The sequence below is a fragment of the Lichenostomus cassidix genome, chromosome 5, assembly GCF_008360975.1.
Source record: "Lichenostomus cassidix isolate B80296 chromosome 5, HeHo_3.0, whole genome shotgun sequence".
Classification (NCBI taxonomy): domain Eukaryota; kingdom Metazoa; phylum Chordata; class Aves; order Passeriformes; family Meliphagidae; genus Lichenostomus; species Lichenostomus cassidix.
The window spans coordinates 15,819,021-15,833,900 of NC_139486.1; the positions used below are offsets into that span (position 1 = coordinate 15,819,021).

The 14,880-nt window shown below is 41.3% G+C and overlaps 1 protein-coding gene across 1 annotated transcript in view; it reads left to right on the plus strand.

Annotated features, from left to right (window-relative positions):
• The first annotated feature begins 3,174 nt into the window (after positions 1 to 3,174).
• FBLN5 (fibulin 5) overlaps positions 3,175 to 14,880 on the plus strand; it is a 42,118-nt gene continuing 30,412 nt past the window's right edge. The window contains exons 1-4 of the mRNA XM_085061532.1: positions 3,175 to 3,657; positions 5,781 to 5,835; positions 8,254 to 8,305; positions 9,453 to 9,695. Coding sequence (XP_084917658.1) covers positions 3,566 to 3,657; positions 5,781 to 5,835; positions 8,254 to 8,305; positions 9,453 to 9,695 — 442 coding nt within the window. The 5' untranslated portion in view covers positions 3,175 to 3,565. The remainder of the gene's footprint in view (positions 3,658 to 5,780; positions 5,836 to 8,253; positions 8,306 to 9,452; positions 9,696 to 14,880) is intronic.

A 14,880-nucleotide genomic window follows, 5' to 3' on the forward strand; every position in this document is an offset into this window, starting at 1 on the left:
TTATGAGATGGCAATTACAATTCAGACACTGAACAAAGCAGACCTCAGCTGATAATCTAAGGCAGTCTTTGAAGAATTATAGGGAACCCTACCGGATCACCAGGAATTTGCAACTGAGTTTCTTTCCTGGGAGGTGGAAGAAATGAGCCCTACTGTTTCTGAGGCAGAATTAGGGTTTGAGTCCATGTTTCCTGTGTGCTTGGTGCTATTCATGAGGCAGTAGGGTGAGATATATATATGTCAAATCACTGCCTGTCGTGTCATATCAGCATGGCAACAATATCAAAAGCTTGCTTTTTTGGCAATCTCCAAGAACACTTAGATCAATCTCCATAGTGAGGCAAAAGCTCAACTTGTGAATCTCATGGAGTTCAGATGCTATGAAAATGCAATTGTTCCTGCAAGTGCCCAGCAGTTTTGCTCTCAGTGTTTTACTATTTTTGCTAGTATAAACATTTGGTTCCATAAGATTTGGTAGGAGCAAAAGGACTGCTTTTAGCATCTAAAGCTTGGACACATGGGGCCTTAAAGTGTCAGTTATTGGCAAATTCCTTTAATGAATTTAGGTCTGTGAGGCTCGGTAAAAGCTGTCTACGACCTAGCATGTAGAATGACTTTGGACTCACAGAGCTACCACCATACAGACTTGTGTGGTTCAGCTCTTCTCACAGTTTGACAATGTCCTTGAAAATGTTCAGAGTGAGGGAACTTTAAAAAATGACAAGAACATCCAAGGAGGGGGTTGGATAGATGTGGTTCTGGATAAACATAAAAAAATTCAGGGTTTAAAAGGGAGATGAAATGTGAAACTTAGAGAAAGAGGACTTGTTTCTGTGAGGAATATTTTCTGTTCAGGGGTGCTGAGTGTAATCAACTCTTCTTAAGTTCCCTGAACTATTTACAGCTTCTGTTTTAGCATTTAGAATCTGTTAGATTATGCTCTCCAGTGCTGAGGGCTCCTGTTCATCCAGTGCTGAGCATTATCTGCAGAAGCATGGCTCAGTTCATATGCTTCAACCCTAGCTATGAACACAGCAAACTTTGAAGAACATAGTTATTTAACAGAGCCCCATTTTATACTGGGGACAGTTCTGCACCTCCTCATGAAGACAAAGGAAATGTCGAGCTAGTCTAAAGAAAGTAACAGATTTTATAACACGGTGGAATATTTGAGACCACTGAAGTGAGATCACTGATACACATGCAGTTTAGCCACCATCTTAAGCATAAACACTGAAGGTGTCAGCGCAGGGTGTTGAAAGATACATTGAATTGTCCATTTTTATAGGGTGAACAAAAGGGGGTTTATGCACCGTGAATTCCTTCCTTTATGCAACTCTTCATAGCAAAGGGAGTTGTGAGATGGCTGTGGCTGCATCTCATTGTTTTGTGACTGATGGTAATTACAGAAAGGTACTGCAGAAATTCCACTTAGCCACAACATCAAGTTCTTTTATTTTGGAAAAAAAACAGTCACCATGCTGTAAACTAGCCCAGGTTGTGGTTTGGTACACTTTTTATATTCTGGTTTTTATCCACTCCAGCTGTCAGATGGAGACAGGAAAAATCAAAACATTTGTACAGTATTTCTTCTTAAGGGAGCCCCTTGGGTGGTGAGATCTGGATTCACCTCCTGTCTCCCGGGCTGGAGCACCTTTGCCAGTTGGCTGATGGATCAGAACTCTGAAGCAATTATTTGGGAGCAGACTGGTGCTGCACTCGTACAGTGATTCTGGCATGCGTGCAATGATTTTACCATGTGATTGTAGAAAAATTCAGTGCATTAGCAAGTGAAGTATCATCAGATGGAGCACGCTCTTCATCCACACAGCTGGATGCACAGAGCATTTGCTTTCCTGTGAAGCTTTTTCTCTTTTTTTCTGGAGATTTTCACCCTTCTAACATACAGTAAGCACTGCTACTCTTAGATCTGTTAGCTCTCCAGGTTATTGAGTGTATTGAGAAAGTCTGGTGTTACAGAGCAATGAGAATACTTACTATTAACCATTTGCCAGAATGAAAATTTCCCTGGTCTTTGCTTTCTATCCTCTCTTGCCTTCTTTCTGACCCGTGGCAAAACTCCTTCACAACATGCCCAGCAGCTTCTTTAGAAGTCCCTTGTGTGAGTTTTGTTAGGCTTTTGGGAAGTTTATTTAAAATAAGTAAATTAGTTCTTGTTTATCTCCAAATATATAGACACTTTGAAAAATTCTAGGTGAGTGTTTAATTTTCCATGCAGTGCAAGTGATGCAAACAAGTCACTGAGAGACAAACTGTCATAAATGGCCTGGAGCCTCTGCTGCTGTCATTTTGTAAAGGTAATTTGGACAATTACAGCCAGTTAATGAGGTACAGATCTTGAGATTCTCATTGGCTCCAATACAACTTGTGGGGGCTCAGCAACTCTGAAGCGGCTCAATCTTTGTATCTCTAGCTGGATGTCAATGCTTAGAGGATAGTTTTATTAACATCTGTTATATCAATTGTACTTCTGTTTATCAATCTGTTACACAGAGATGTATGATAATAATTTTAGGTTCCTTAGAAATAAAGGGTATTCTCAAGTGGGACACTCAACAGAAATTCAAAGTAATTGTTTAATGTCCATGTCTGTGTTTAATTTCAGTGTTCATCTTTGGATTTACTGTAATCTTTGCTGCATCTGATTGCTTACCTTTCACATCCCATAAATGTTCTGCTTGACCTACTAAAGCTCTGCCTGTGGCAAAGTTGAAAAACACCTGAAAAAGTATTTTATTTCCTTCCTCTTCAGTCGTAACTGGAGATCTGCAAGTTATGCTTTTCTTGAGAAGTATTTCATATCATAAACTGCTCCCTTAAGTCCGGGGTCAGTTTAAAAAAGGCCAGTGTTCGCAGACAAGCCATTTGTTTTCCTTTGAACATTTAATTTGTTTATTCCTGTTTTCAAATAATCCCCAAGCAATATAGTTCCTGTAGCTGTGATCATCATGAATTCGAGTTATTCACCTCCCAGAGGGTCAGACCTTTCATCAGTATGCCATTGGCACAGAGCAGCAAGTGTTGCATATTCATTGTCCAGGACACCAGCTAGAGGGCCTCCAAAAAAGCCTGACTTTTTTTTGTTCTCAGAGCAAGGAAAACAATCCCTTCCCTTCTCCAGTCCCTTGATAAGGGTTTCTGTCCAATAACGGTGCTCTCTGCTCTGAGGCACATTTAACTGTGAAGTTTGCAGCGGGAGAGGCTTTCCTTCAAGCTGTTAGTGTTTTATCCTGGCAGGCTCCTCGAGGTTGTTGTGAGGAGTCTAGCCAGTTGGTGAGCTTTGTAATCTAAACCAGCTGTCCCAGGCTGAGGCCCCCATTTGCATTGTTTAACATACTTAGAAAATGAAGTGTTCATTTTTAACATTCCTCCTCCAATTGGTTTAATGCTGAATTACAGAAGAGAACTAAGCAAAACCAGGTGCTTTCTCTGTATTCTCTCCAGTGTCTGAGGAGGTACAGACGGCTCCCGATCTTCTCCATTACTTGCCATTTCATTCTTTGGACTATAAATGACAGAGGAACTGAAGTGCTAGCAGAGGGTAATGTTTGGAAAATTTTCTAGTTATTCATCAGCACAGACTCTGGGTTTTTTCCACCTTTCCCCAACGGTTTTGGACATGCAAGGATTAAGAAGGTAAGTGGTATGCATGAAACTTCTTTACTTACTGACGGGAAACCTACTTGTGGAAAATAGCTGTGGCAGGGACACGTTATGCCAATCCACTTGCTAAAGCCGTTTGCAAAGAGACGGAATCTCAATGGTCAGAGGAGGGGAAAGACGATCTGTCTGTTATTAAAGCTGTGCTGTCTCTGACGAGTTCCTTCTTGATCTGTGCTTATACTCTGTGCATCTGCAGGAGTGCTGAACTGCACAGCAACGATCCCACTGGCTACAGTGATTGATTTGAGCTAATTAGTTACTATTGCAGAAGTTAATTACTGGTTTAAAATATTTTGCCTGCTGGGCAAGCTACTGTGACCAGCTGCATATAGTGTTGATAAGTTGTGCTGCATGTCTGTTAATAATTCTTGAAGGGATTTTGGATCTTAAGTAACGAGCAAATTGAGATCATGGATGCAGACAGAACACGTATAAGGCTGTAAGGTCACCCTCCCACCGAGAGGAAAGAATATATCACTTGGTAGCAAAGGAAACTAAAGGCTGTCTAAAAACATTTGAGTTTTGTCTGGCTGTTTTATAGGGGATTTTGTTATCGTGCACTGTCCTGCAGTAATGTGCAGCATAGCCCAGTTGCTGGGTATGTCAGCCTTCTGCTAGAACCTGTTATATTCCCTCCCAGTGCTGTTCTTGCTATATGCAAAGTGAGTATGCAGTCTTTATAGCAGTGCACACTTTAAAATCTCTTCAAAAAGATTTGAGGAATCAATAAATTAAGTGCAAGCCTAAATGGATAAAATTGCAGTTTGAATGCCTTACATTGGACTCTAAGGAAAACTCTGGGCAGAATTTGCCTTTCCTTGTCACTCAAAAGCTGCCAACAAGCATAATCTGTCTCCACAGCACTATGAACAACCATTTTAGTGTTTATGTTTACTTTTCAGAGCTTGTCCCCGTCTCCTCATTTGAAACAAATTTGTTTCAATGTGTCGGTCATTGTGTGTGGTTTTGTCTGATGCATTTGTAGGTCTTGCTCAGCAGCTCATTTTGCACTGCAATCAGAGACAGCTCTAAGAGAGAAAGTTGGCAGCTCACATGGGTAGCAGAACTAAAGCTACCTAAAATATCCCCTGCTTCCTGTACTGGTTTTGTGGGAATGTATTGTATCCAATTGCCATTCAGAATTACAATCCAAGATAAGCAAGGTGTGGGTCTAATGGTACTGGGAAGTTTTATATAAAGCAGCGGCAAAACAGTGAAATCCACAGTACTAAGAAAAACGTAATTTCTGACTGTCCTTTCATGGTTTTCTATCTGTTAGTAAGTACTTGGAGGTGGGAGATTACTTGACCATATTTTTATGCTCCAAGTAAGGAGTTCCAAAAATAGCTGTAGGGTTCTGTTAGTGAGAGATCCTCTTCTCTCAGTTGCAGTGGAGAGAGAACCAGTAGGGACCACAAGTGATATACCTGGGCAAGGATCCATTGAAGATAGCAGCTTCTAGTAGCTGGTGACCTGGCACAGCATGTCTCCTTGCAGAGCAGTGTATTGCTAAAGACTGAGTAAAGGGACAGAATCTGGCCCCAGGAAAACGGATTCATCTCAGATAGAGCCTCCTGGGGATGCAATGTGGTTTAGCGGTTGGAGCAGCTGGCTTGGATTCAGGACCTCCTGCATGACATGTCTGCAGCCCTGCCAACACGTCGCTCTGGGAGCTTAGGCAGAGCCTTGCTCTGGTTTACCCATCTGCACAACGTGCACAGTGTGCGAGAAAAGCTTCCATTTTCCCAAAAGAAAGGTGTCAGATAGGGATAAAACTGCTTTATAGAATATTGCACACTTGTTCGTTTAACTGTTGCTGCATGGGGTGTCATAAAAATTAGGTTAGTCCACAAACATGTGCAGTCTGGTTTCAATCCCAGTTGCATAAAACCATAGTACCATCAGAGTCTCTGACTCTGAGACCTGAATCTAGCCCACAGTTGTATTACTCCTTCTCCAGAGGCCAAATTCATGGTAGCAAAACTTTGGAATACACCAAAGGGTCACTAGAAATTAATTTTCCCATGTGTATTTAATTCTGTGTAATGAGCCTGGATATTGGAAGGTTTTCAGCCTATTTTCTATGCACATTACAGGATACTGACTGCTTTCACACTGGCTGTCTGCCTTTCAAGCCCTGGAAAAGCACAGGTGAGAGGTGCACGCAGAGATGTATGGACTGTTTTGTGCTGAAGTGCTATATGGCATGAAACTTAACTGGCTAGCAGGTGGATAGGAAGCTCTGTGGTCTGGGGTTTACATGAAAAGGAAGTTGTGTGGTCTAAGGGTTTAGAAGGGAGAACTTGGAGCCAGCAGGATTCTGGAGTTGAACATGGATTGAGCTTATTGACTCATCCTTGCCAGCTCAGCAAAATATCCCTGTAGAAATCTGGACCTCACTGAAAACCTGATTCTGCCTCTAAACTGAACACTTCTGGAACAGGAAATAAGAAAAAACATCCCATGAGACCAGACACCATTCAGTTCTATTGTGGGAAACACCCACACTTGAAAAATTCATTCATATAAATACACATTTTCTGTGTACAGCAGGATCATGTCTTAAGAGTTTAATTTTGGACCGTGATCCTGAATGACTGTGTCCCAGTTTTCATTTTCACCTATGCCCAAACCCATTTCTGTTCAAGAGGGTGGATGGAAGTAAAGCAGCCCAGTTCTTGAAATAGCAGAATCATTAGTTCTTTGTGTGCTTGGACTCCAACTAACTTTAAGTCAGGAAAAACTGTTCCTAAAGGCATGTTGTTTGGGTTTCTAGTTGATTGTCCAGATACATTCAGTGTCCAGAGCTGTGTTTCTAAATACCTATGCCAGAAGTCTCTGAAATGTAGTTGTTTTTCTTCTATTACATTGAAAATTTCCTGCACATGGCATGCTCATTGATATTTTTGTGAGTATTGGATCTGTATGGGAAATGCTTTTCATGCCCATGGAGAATTTTTGAGATGTCTTTAAGGGTTTATTTATTTAATTTTAGAAGTATTGTTTCCATTATAATTTTTATAAAAAGTCTTGTAACCTAAATTGATTTTTGAAGTCTAAGCAAAAAGCAACTTTAAGCTGAAACGGCACCAATGAGTTCTCTCTTAAGATACTGAAAGTGGTAATTTCGACAATACTGAAATCTTTTCTAGAATAAAGTTCTACAAAGTTGTTGAAACCAGTTCAACAGTAGTTTCAGTTATTCTGAATCATCACTTATTGTCCAAAACAAAATAATTTTGTTAAGAACTATCTCAACTTTTCCAGCTAACCTAGGTGTAGTTGTGTATGTACCATACACAAGAGGGAGAATAAAAGGTAGAGTACATACATTCTTTAAAACATGAGGGTGATTATACACTCTCCCATTAGAATATCTTGGCTTTCCACAGCATAATACCAAAACATATAGGAATGCCAAAATAAATGAAGGCAGAATTCCTCCATACATGTCTGACACTTCTAGCATTGCTTTTGTGTATTCATATGTGCAAGTGGCAGGTGCAGTCCAAACAGCACCATGTGTTTCACTTCATGTCCTGTCCCTAGTTCCTGCAATGACCCACTTGCACTGACTCACCCCTCTAACCCCTTTTCTCCCATCTGCAATTTACTGCTTTTCCAAACATCAACTAAGTACTTTACTCTTCCACTCATTTCTTCCATGAAGTCCAAAAATAAGGGCCTTTATCACTAAGAAACAACAAAAAAGGAAGAGTCTTGAATTTAATGCCTCTGCCCTCTGCTTGGTTCAGTGGTTCCTGTTTCCTGGATATCTCCTGGTTACATTCCTTCATACAGCCTATTTACTGGAAGATCCTGTGCTTTTGTCAATTGCTTGGCCCCTTGCTAAATAGCTGGAGGCCCAGTCAAAAACTAGGAAGAGCAGGGAATCATTTTAACAGGCTTTGAGACCATCATCACCATGACTTCCACTGGTTTAGAAATGCTGGGGTCACTGAGGGGGTGCTGAAGACTCTAGGCTGCAGCCCTGATAATGACCAGCACCACAGAATAGGAAGGGACAAGGCTTCCAGTAATCGTGCATGCCTGAAACGTGCTGTCCTCTAAAAATTACAAGTTTTGGTGTAAAGGATGAGCCTTATTTTTATTAAGCCTGTTGTGTTTCAACTGTGGCTCCAGATCAGTTAGTGGCTAACATGTTGTGTGCTGAATGGGCTGCCTTTGGAGCTTCAGAGCCTGTGAGAGATGTAGCAAGTACCTTTGAGAGAAACCTCCCTGTTCTGGCAAAAACAAGGCCCAAATTACAAGGCTGTGATTCTGTGCTAACAACTCCTAACACATTGCTTATTGGTGACTCCTGGGAAGAGGAACAGCCTGGCACTGCCACCGCCTGAGGGAGGATGCCACTCCTGACCCAAGGGGCTGTGACAAGTGCTGAGGCCCACGTTCATGCCTTGATGACTGTCCTTTGGGGAAGGGACTTTATTTTGATGTACTGTATCGTGCTGAACAATTGTACTAATCATAATAATCCAGATGAGTATTTGACTCTGCAAACCTCTCATTTCACAGTCACTGAGTGTCATTTTTTTTCTTTCATTTTAGCAACAATGCACTAATGGGTTTGACCTGGACCGTGCCTCTGGGCAATGCTTAGGTAGGACTTTAATTAAATCAATACATTTAAATTTGGGTTCAGAAATCCTGAAGTTATTGAGTTAACGTTGTGCTGCTCTTAGTATGTTTTAGTTGAAAAGTTCCTGCTGTGTGACAAATATGTGTGTTTGTATATATGTATATACAAAAAATATGTGTATATATAAATGTGTGTGTGTGCGTGTGTGTCTTTGCACAGCACTGATCTTTGACATTGGTGAGATACTAACAGGCTGTCAGGGCTACTCAAACAATAATGATGCATTTTGGTAGGAGGTCAGTTGAGTTTCCAAAGGATGAGGGCTGTTTGCCCTCCTTCTCTTTCTCCTTCAAACTCAGGATTTATTGTCTTTGCTGCCTGTCTCCACCTGCAGGCTCAAAGTCTTTCATTCTCAGCATTGAAACTCCAAGTAAACTGAGGCAGTGTAGGGAAATATGCACTTTGCCCAGCAGCATCTTTTTATCAAAGGCATTCAGTCTCTAGGGCAGCATCTACACACAATAAACTCACTCAAACAGAAAGGGAAAAACCTGCAGCAGATTGTTTGCCTTGCCATAGTCTACTGCCTCTGCCGCCCAAGAACCAGGGCAATGCTCAGATTGGCTAAACCAGTTGTATCTTCCTAAATTTAATTCAGCAGCAATCTCAATCAAAGAAGAAAGAGGCCTGAACTGTGTCCCCAGATCCCAACATCCCTTACATTTTCTGCAGGAGGGAACTCGAGACTTCCAAAGCAGGATCCAAGTTTCACAGCTGGGCAGACCAAACCACCAGTTTTTGAAATCCTGATCTGGATGTTGTGGTTTGGACAGACACTCTAGCAGGAACAGGCAGTAGCATGCTGCAGCCATGTGTAAATCAGTGTTTAAATCAAACTTCTATAGAGTAGCAAAGCAGGCCTTTTCCTCTCCCTCTATCCTCTAATAGTGAGGTAAAACAAGTAGACTATAGGATATGTTGAATATATGGGATGTTTCCTGTTTTAGTGCAATCTAACTTCAAAGTGAGACTCCACAGGGAAGGATTAGCCTGTTTGATAGAGAATATCAATTTTTTTGCAAGGTTTTGCGAAAAACATGTTAAATATTTTTTCTATAAGTCCCACTAAGGAGCAATCTCTCTCTTAACTTTTGCAATTTCATTCCAGATATTGATGAATGCCGGACTATTCCTGAGGCCTGCAGAGGAGACATGGTGTGTGTCAACCAGAACGGTGGCTATTTATGTGTCCCCCGAACAAACCCAGTGTATCGATCACCGTATCTGAGTCCTTATTCCAATGTTTATCCACCGCCCCCAGCACCAGGCCCTGTTCCTAACTACCCTACTGTCACAAGACCTCTGATTTGCCGGTTTGGTTTCCAGTTGGATGAAAACAATCAGTGTGCTGGTAAGTAACAGAAATCTTCCTTCTGTATTTTCATTTATTTTAAAGCTTGTCTGACATTGCAGAAATAGTTGTCCTGCAATTGTCCTTCAGTTATTGCAGCAGCCAAGCTCAGTAATTTGAAGTACAATTTTTTTTAAGGATACGAGCTCTATTTTTCATATAATCGTTATTCAATGCAAACTAAGATATTATTTAGTCCTATTGTCTAATCAGGAAAGCCACTTTAATGGAAAAAGTAATGTTTTTATGAGATAAACAGCCATCTGATGGCAGGTGATTTGTCAGTGCCTTTTATGTTCATGATTCTGTCCATGAGAGAGAAGATGGCCCTTCATTTGAAGTGTTAGGTGGGACCTGAGGAAACTTCATTCATCTCTTGGCTGTATGTGAGCTGGTCTTTTACAAGAAAAAAAGCCCAAACCAGAGAAGCCATGAGCTTTCAACAGAGAATTTTGCCTCTCTTTAGACTGAGGAACTGCATTTACTTCAAAACCACTGCAGAAAAACACAAGAGCTAAAACTGGCCTGTCTTTTTGGGCTTATTCTACCCTATTGTCTGAAATCTCTGGCAGTACTTGGTTGCAGATGTACTTTGTTTGTTTCCCTACTGAGGAGACCACAAGAGCTTCACAGGAGCTTTGAAAGTCTAGATTTAAATTCAGGAACCTTGGGAATCATTGTCCTTTCCAAGGTGGGAAAAACGTATTTTATAACCAGCACTCATTGTAATACTGACTGTGAAAAAAAACAACAAACCAACCCTATAAACAAAAACAAAAACACACCAAAACCAAACCAAACCAAAAAACACAAACAAACAAAAAAAACCCCTCAAAAACAAAAAAACCAAACCAAAAACAAAACAAAAACCAAACAAATTAAAAAACCCCAAAACCATAAAAAAACCCCAAAACCATAAAAAACATAAAACCTGTTCTTCTGAGGAGTTTTTAAATCCTGGGATAACTGAGGCGTTTGCTTTAAAAATAAGAATTTTTATTATCTGGTCCTTTGAAAATTCCCTCTAGTCCTTTTCATCTTAGCAAACTGATCAACCTGTTATTTTATCTACTGTTCTGTAGATTTCCAGGAGTGTTTTTGTTTTGCTCACTTTGCTGTAGATGAATCAGGAAATGGGGTAATTAGTGGAAAATAAGTGCTGAAATGAAAGTGGAAATTAAACCTCTGATTTATACTGTCTGGCCTACTCCATGCAAATCAGAATAATCAAAACAGGTGGATTTAGGAAACTTGCCGTGAACTTTCCAGCCTGCAAAGGGCACACATGTTCCTATCTGTGCTGGCAGAAATGGGAGGACTAATACTTTTGCAGTCAGAGCTGTTCACTTCTGTCATTTTAACTGTTAAATGTTTGGGATTTAATTGTGAAGAAATTTTGGTGATGAGACACATTAACAAGAATGCATGGGAAAGGACAGGCTGCCATTTGAGTACCACAGCAAGCTGGGAGCAGTTTTTCAAAGTCTACATCAGATTTGAATTTTGGCATATGATGGATTGTGTTTGTGCTAAAGGAAGCAAAACAAAACTAAAAGAAGACAAGAGCTGTCAGGGATCTCTGCTGGGGTTAGATTTCATTTTTTATTTAGAGAAATTCTCTGGAGACATTCACTGTCTTGATGCAGTATTTATTGTTGTATCTGTGTGCCTTTTGTCTGTTCTCTGTGTGCCCCAGGATGGAAAGAGTGGTCACCAAAGGGAGTGGTTCAGTCCATGTCTCACTGTGGTGATGGCAGAAAGGGCTGATCCCCTGATTCCAGGATTCCTGGAGTTAACAGGGTTATGTGCAGTTCCATGCTTGAAGTCCTTGGAGACAAGACACCAGAGAATCTTGACACGGTCCCCAGGAGCAACCCAAATTTTACCCAGGTCACTCAAGAAGTCTGAACCACAGGAATCATGGCATCCCTAAGCCAATTATAAGCATCATTCATGTTAATGGTATTTCAGTTGCTCTGTGCTTAACTCCTTGTCAGCATGCAGCATGTTCTTAGGATACAGAGCACTTCAAGGGTTAATTTTGTGGTGGAATGGTTGAAAAGAGTGAACTAGAAGTTATTTTGCCCAGTAGATGAGCCACTATGTAACTTACAGGTTTGTTATGTTGGTGCTCAGACACCATCCTCCAGCACCTTGTTTCCAAATAAAATTAGTCACAGGTATTTCCATCAGAGATAATGAGATTTTCTGCTATTGACTGCAGAGGAACCAGAGTTATTCTCATACCAATGTGTCTGAGCAATCTGCAGATTTTAACAGAGTACACATTTCTGTCTGGTCAGATATGGGGTTACAGATCAAGGTCATATTTTCTACTGCTAGACAACAGAAATCTTTGCTTTCACTTTGAATTTCAGTCGAAACAGCTTATTAAATACAGGAGCATTTTCTGGGAGACTGGAATTTTTGCAGCTTTAGCTTTGAAGCACTGAGGTTGTTCAAGATACTTCCAAAGTGAAACGGGACAAAAATTTGCTCTGAAAACTGTGTGAGTTTTAACAAGTGCTTTCTTTTTTTTTTTCTTTTTTTTTTTCTTTTTTTTAAATCTACCTCTCCACAAAATGTAAGGAGGCTGCAAGAATTTAGCTCTGTCCCAGTCTGGCACCTGGCCTGCCTGCTGAGGCCCCACATTCCTTGGCTCTCAAGGGAATGTGCACCCCTGGTTGTTCACATAACATTCCCCCTCGTGGGGCTGATATGTTTCAATGCAGCAAAAAAAGAAATATAATCCATTCTTCTCCCTTTTGAGTTTTTTTGGCCTCATCCTTTCTGGCCTGTGTGGTTACAGGCAGCGGTTAGGTGTGCACAATCCTTCCCTATCCTGGTCACTACTCAGTCTTGCCAAGACCCTTCCATCTCCACATCTTGTCCTTTGTGAAAACAAAACTTTTTCTGGCTCAAGTGCCTCTCAAAGACACCTGTCAGTGACGACTTTGCCCACTCCACTATGCTCTGTGTGCTGCACAAGTACCTGTAGCCATTTGTGGTAGCAGACACAGAAATGTTTTAATGATAACTCCTTCTTAAGTCTTCTGTGGGTCTGATTCCCAGCACATGGTATTTTTTACCCCTGGAGTTGCTGAGTGCTTTATATTTTGTATGTGTAAGTGTTCTGTGTTTTCAACAGCATGAAGTTTGTGTAAATCATTCCAAAGCAGGTTGGGAATGATTTATAACCATAATTAATGCTGGAATAAAAGACCACATACAGAAAAAAGCAAAGAACATGTAGTGCAAGAGCACTGTTTGAACTGTTTGTCTTCTAACATTACTTCTCTATAAATACAGAATGGGTTAGTCATAATAATGACTTTTTGCTCAAGGAACTTGGTCCAGTAACTGTTGGCTCCAGTTTACTGGACTGAGAGCCTGTGTTCTTGCATTATACATTCATAAGCTGAGAGCTCTTTCCAGTTTCCTTTCACTCCATCTTGCTGTTTCCTGATTTACAATGATCTTCAAAACATGCCTCAAACACAAATCCCTCTGGGCATTGTGGAAAGAACTGTAGTGGGTGGGCTCTTATTATTGCTTTCTCTCCAATTAATGCAAACTCACAATGAGAGGAGATGGTGGGGCTGGAGAGGGTTGAATAGAGAGATCAGAGAAAGCAGACCTCAAAGACAGAGAGGTAGATATTAGGAAAAGTACAAGCATGAGGCGAGATGAGTATGACCTAGAGACAGAGAGCAGAAGGGAGGAGGGCAGAGGAGGCAATTAAAAAGCAAAAAGCCACAATTGTTATTTTTAAAGCAAAAGGTAAAAGGAAGAAGGGAACAGAAGGATGCTGTCTCCAAGTGTAAGAGAGAATTGTTCTTCATGCTCCAATTGTGCAGTAGTCATTGCTCCAGCTTTCCTCATTTCTCAGAGATTGGCAGGACCTTCTACATTCCCCACCTATGGGTCCCCAGTCCTACATTTGTGGAGTGAAACTCCTTCCTTCAAAAGATTACCTTTGTGCAGATGGGTTTTAGATCATTACTGTTTATATTAAAAGCACACCTAAAACCCACATCCAAGCCTGCAGTTGTACTGCCCTGCCTTGTGCACAACCTCATTAAGAGCAGCCTCTGTCTAGATGAGTTTTCAAGCAAAATGAAGGAACCAGATGTGTGGAGGGGGAAAGGGGAGGGAAATGAAGAGACAGAGAACTGAAAGGAGGTGCCCAGGTCTTGCATCAGGCTCATGGCTGTGCTGGGATAGAGCCCACTGTTCCTTGTCCAAAGGTTTAGCCACCAAGCAGGGCTGCCTCCTCATAATGACTTTTCTAGTGACTTCACTGGGCATATAGAAACAGGAGGAAGAAGAGCAGGGAAATGCAGCAAGGACATTATGCCTTAGAAGGGTTTGTATAAAGGAAAAACAAATGGAATCCACTCCTGCCATTGCCTTTGCTAACCCTGTTTGGTTCAGATCTGTGTCTTGCCCTTTTCCTCTTGGTCTATGAGATAATCTCTTTTGCTGTTCCAGAGGGCCAGTTCCTGAAGGCTATTCATGATCCCTGCTAAGGAATGACAGCCATCATGTCCAAATTAAACATAAAAAATGTTGACAGCTCCTGATTAAATTAAGGGCCATGCTATGTAGCCTTTACTTGTAGTATTGTTTTCCTGGCAGGCTTTGTATGAGGAAATATGAATTGAGACCTCATGTTGCCATAGGAACAGAAAAAGCATCTCTGAAGTATCTCAAGAGGTATAGTTGGTGACTAAGGCTTGGACAGGAAGAGTTTGTGTTCAGTTCCTGGCTTTGCCATAGATAAGCAAGCCATTCCTGGAGTCACCATCCCTGGAAGTGCTCAAGAAACACCTGGACACAGCACGTAGTACCATGCTCTAGGGGACAATGTAGGCAAAGTTTGGACTCGGCCTCAGAGATCTTTTCCAGCCCCAATGATTCTGTGTTCTTGTCTCAACCCGTGATGCCTCTTGTACCTCCACATGGAGTAAGGAGAGGAAGCAGCTCGTGGTTTTTTTTAGTGGGAGTACTAAATTGGAGAGTGCCATTCCTAAGCGACAACACCAGTGCACTAACCTGGCTGGAATTCAGTGGCCACTTTTCTTTATGTTTTGGCATAGATCAGAGGAGAGGGGAAGTCCAAGCCTTTTACTCATATCTCCAATTTGCTTCAGGAATACCTGTGCTAAAAAAGCTTTCAGCAGCT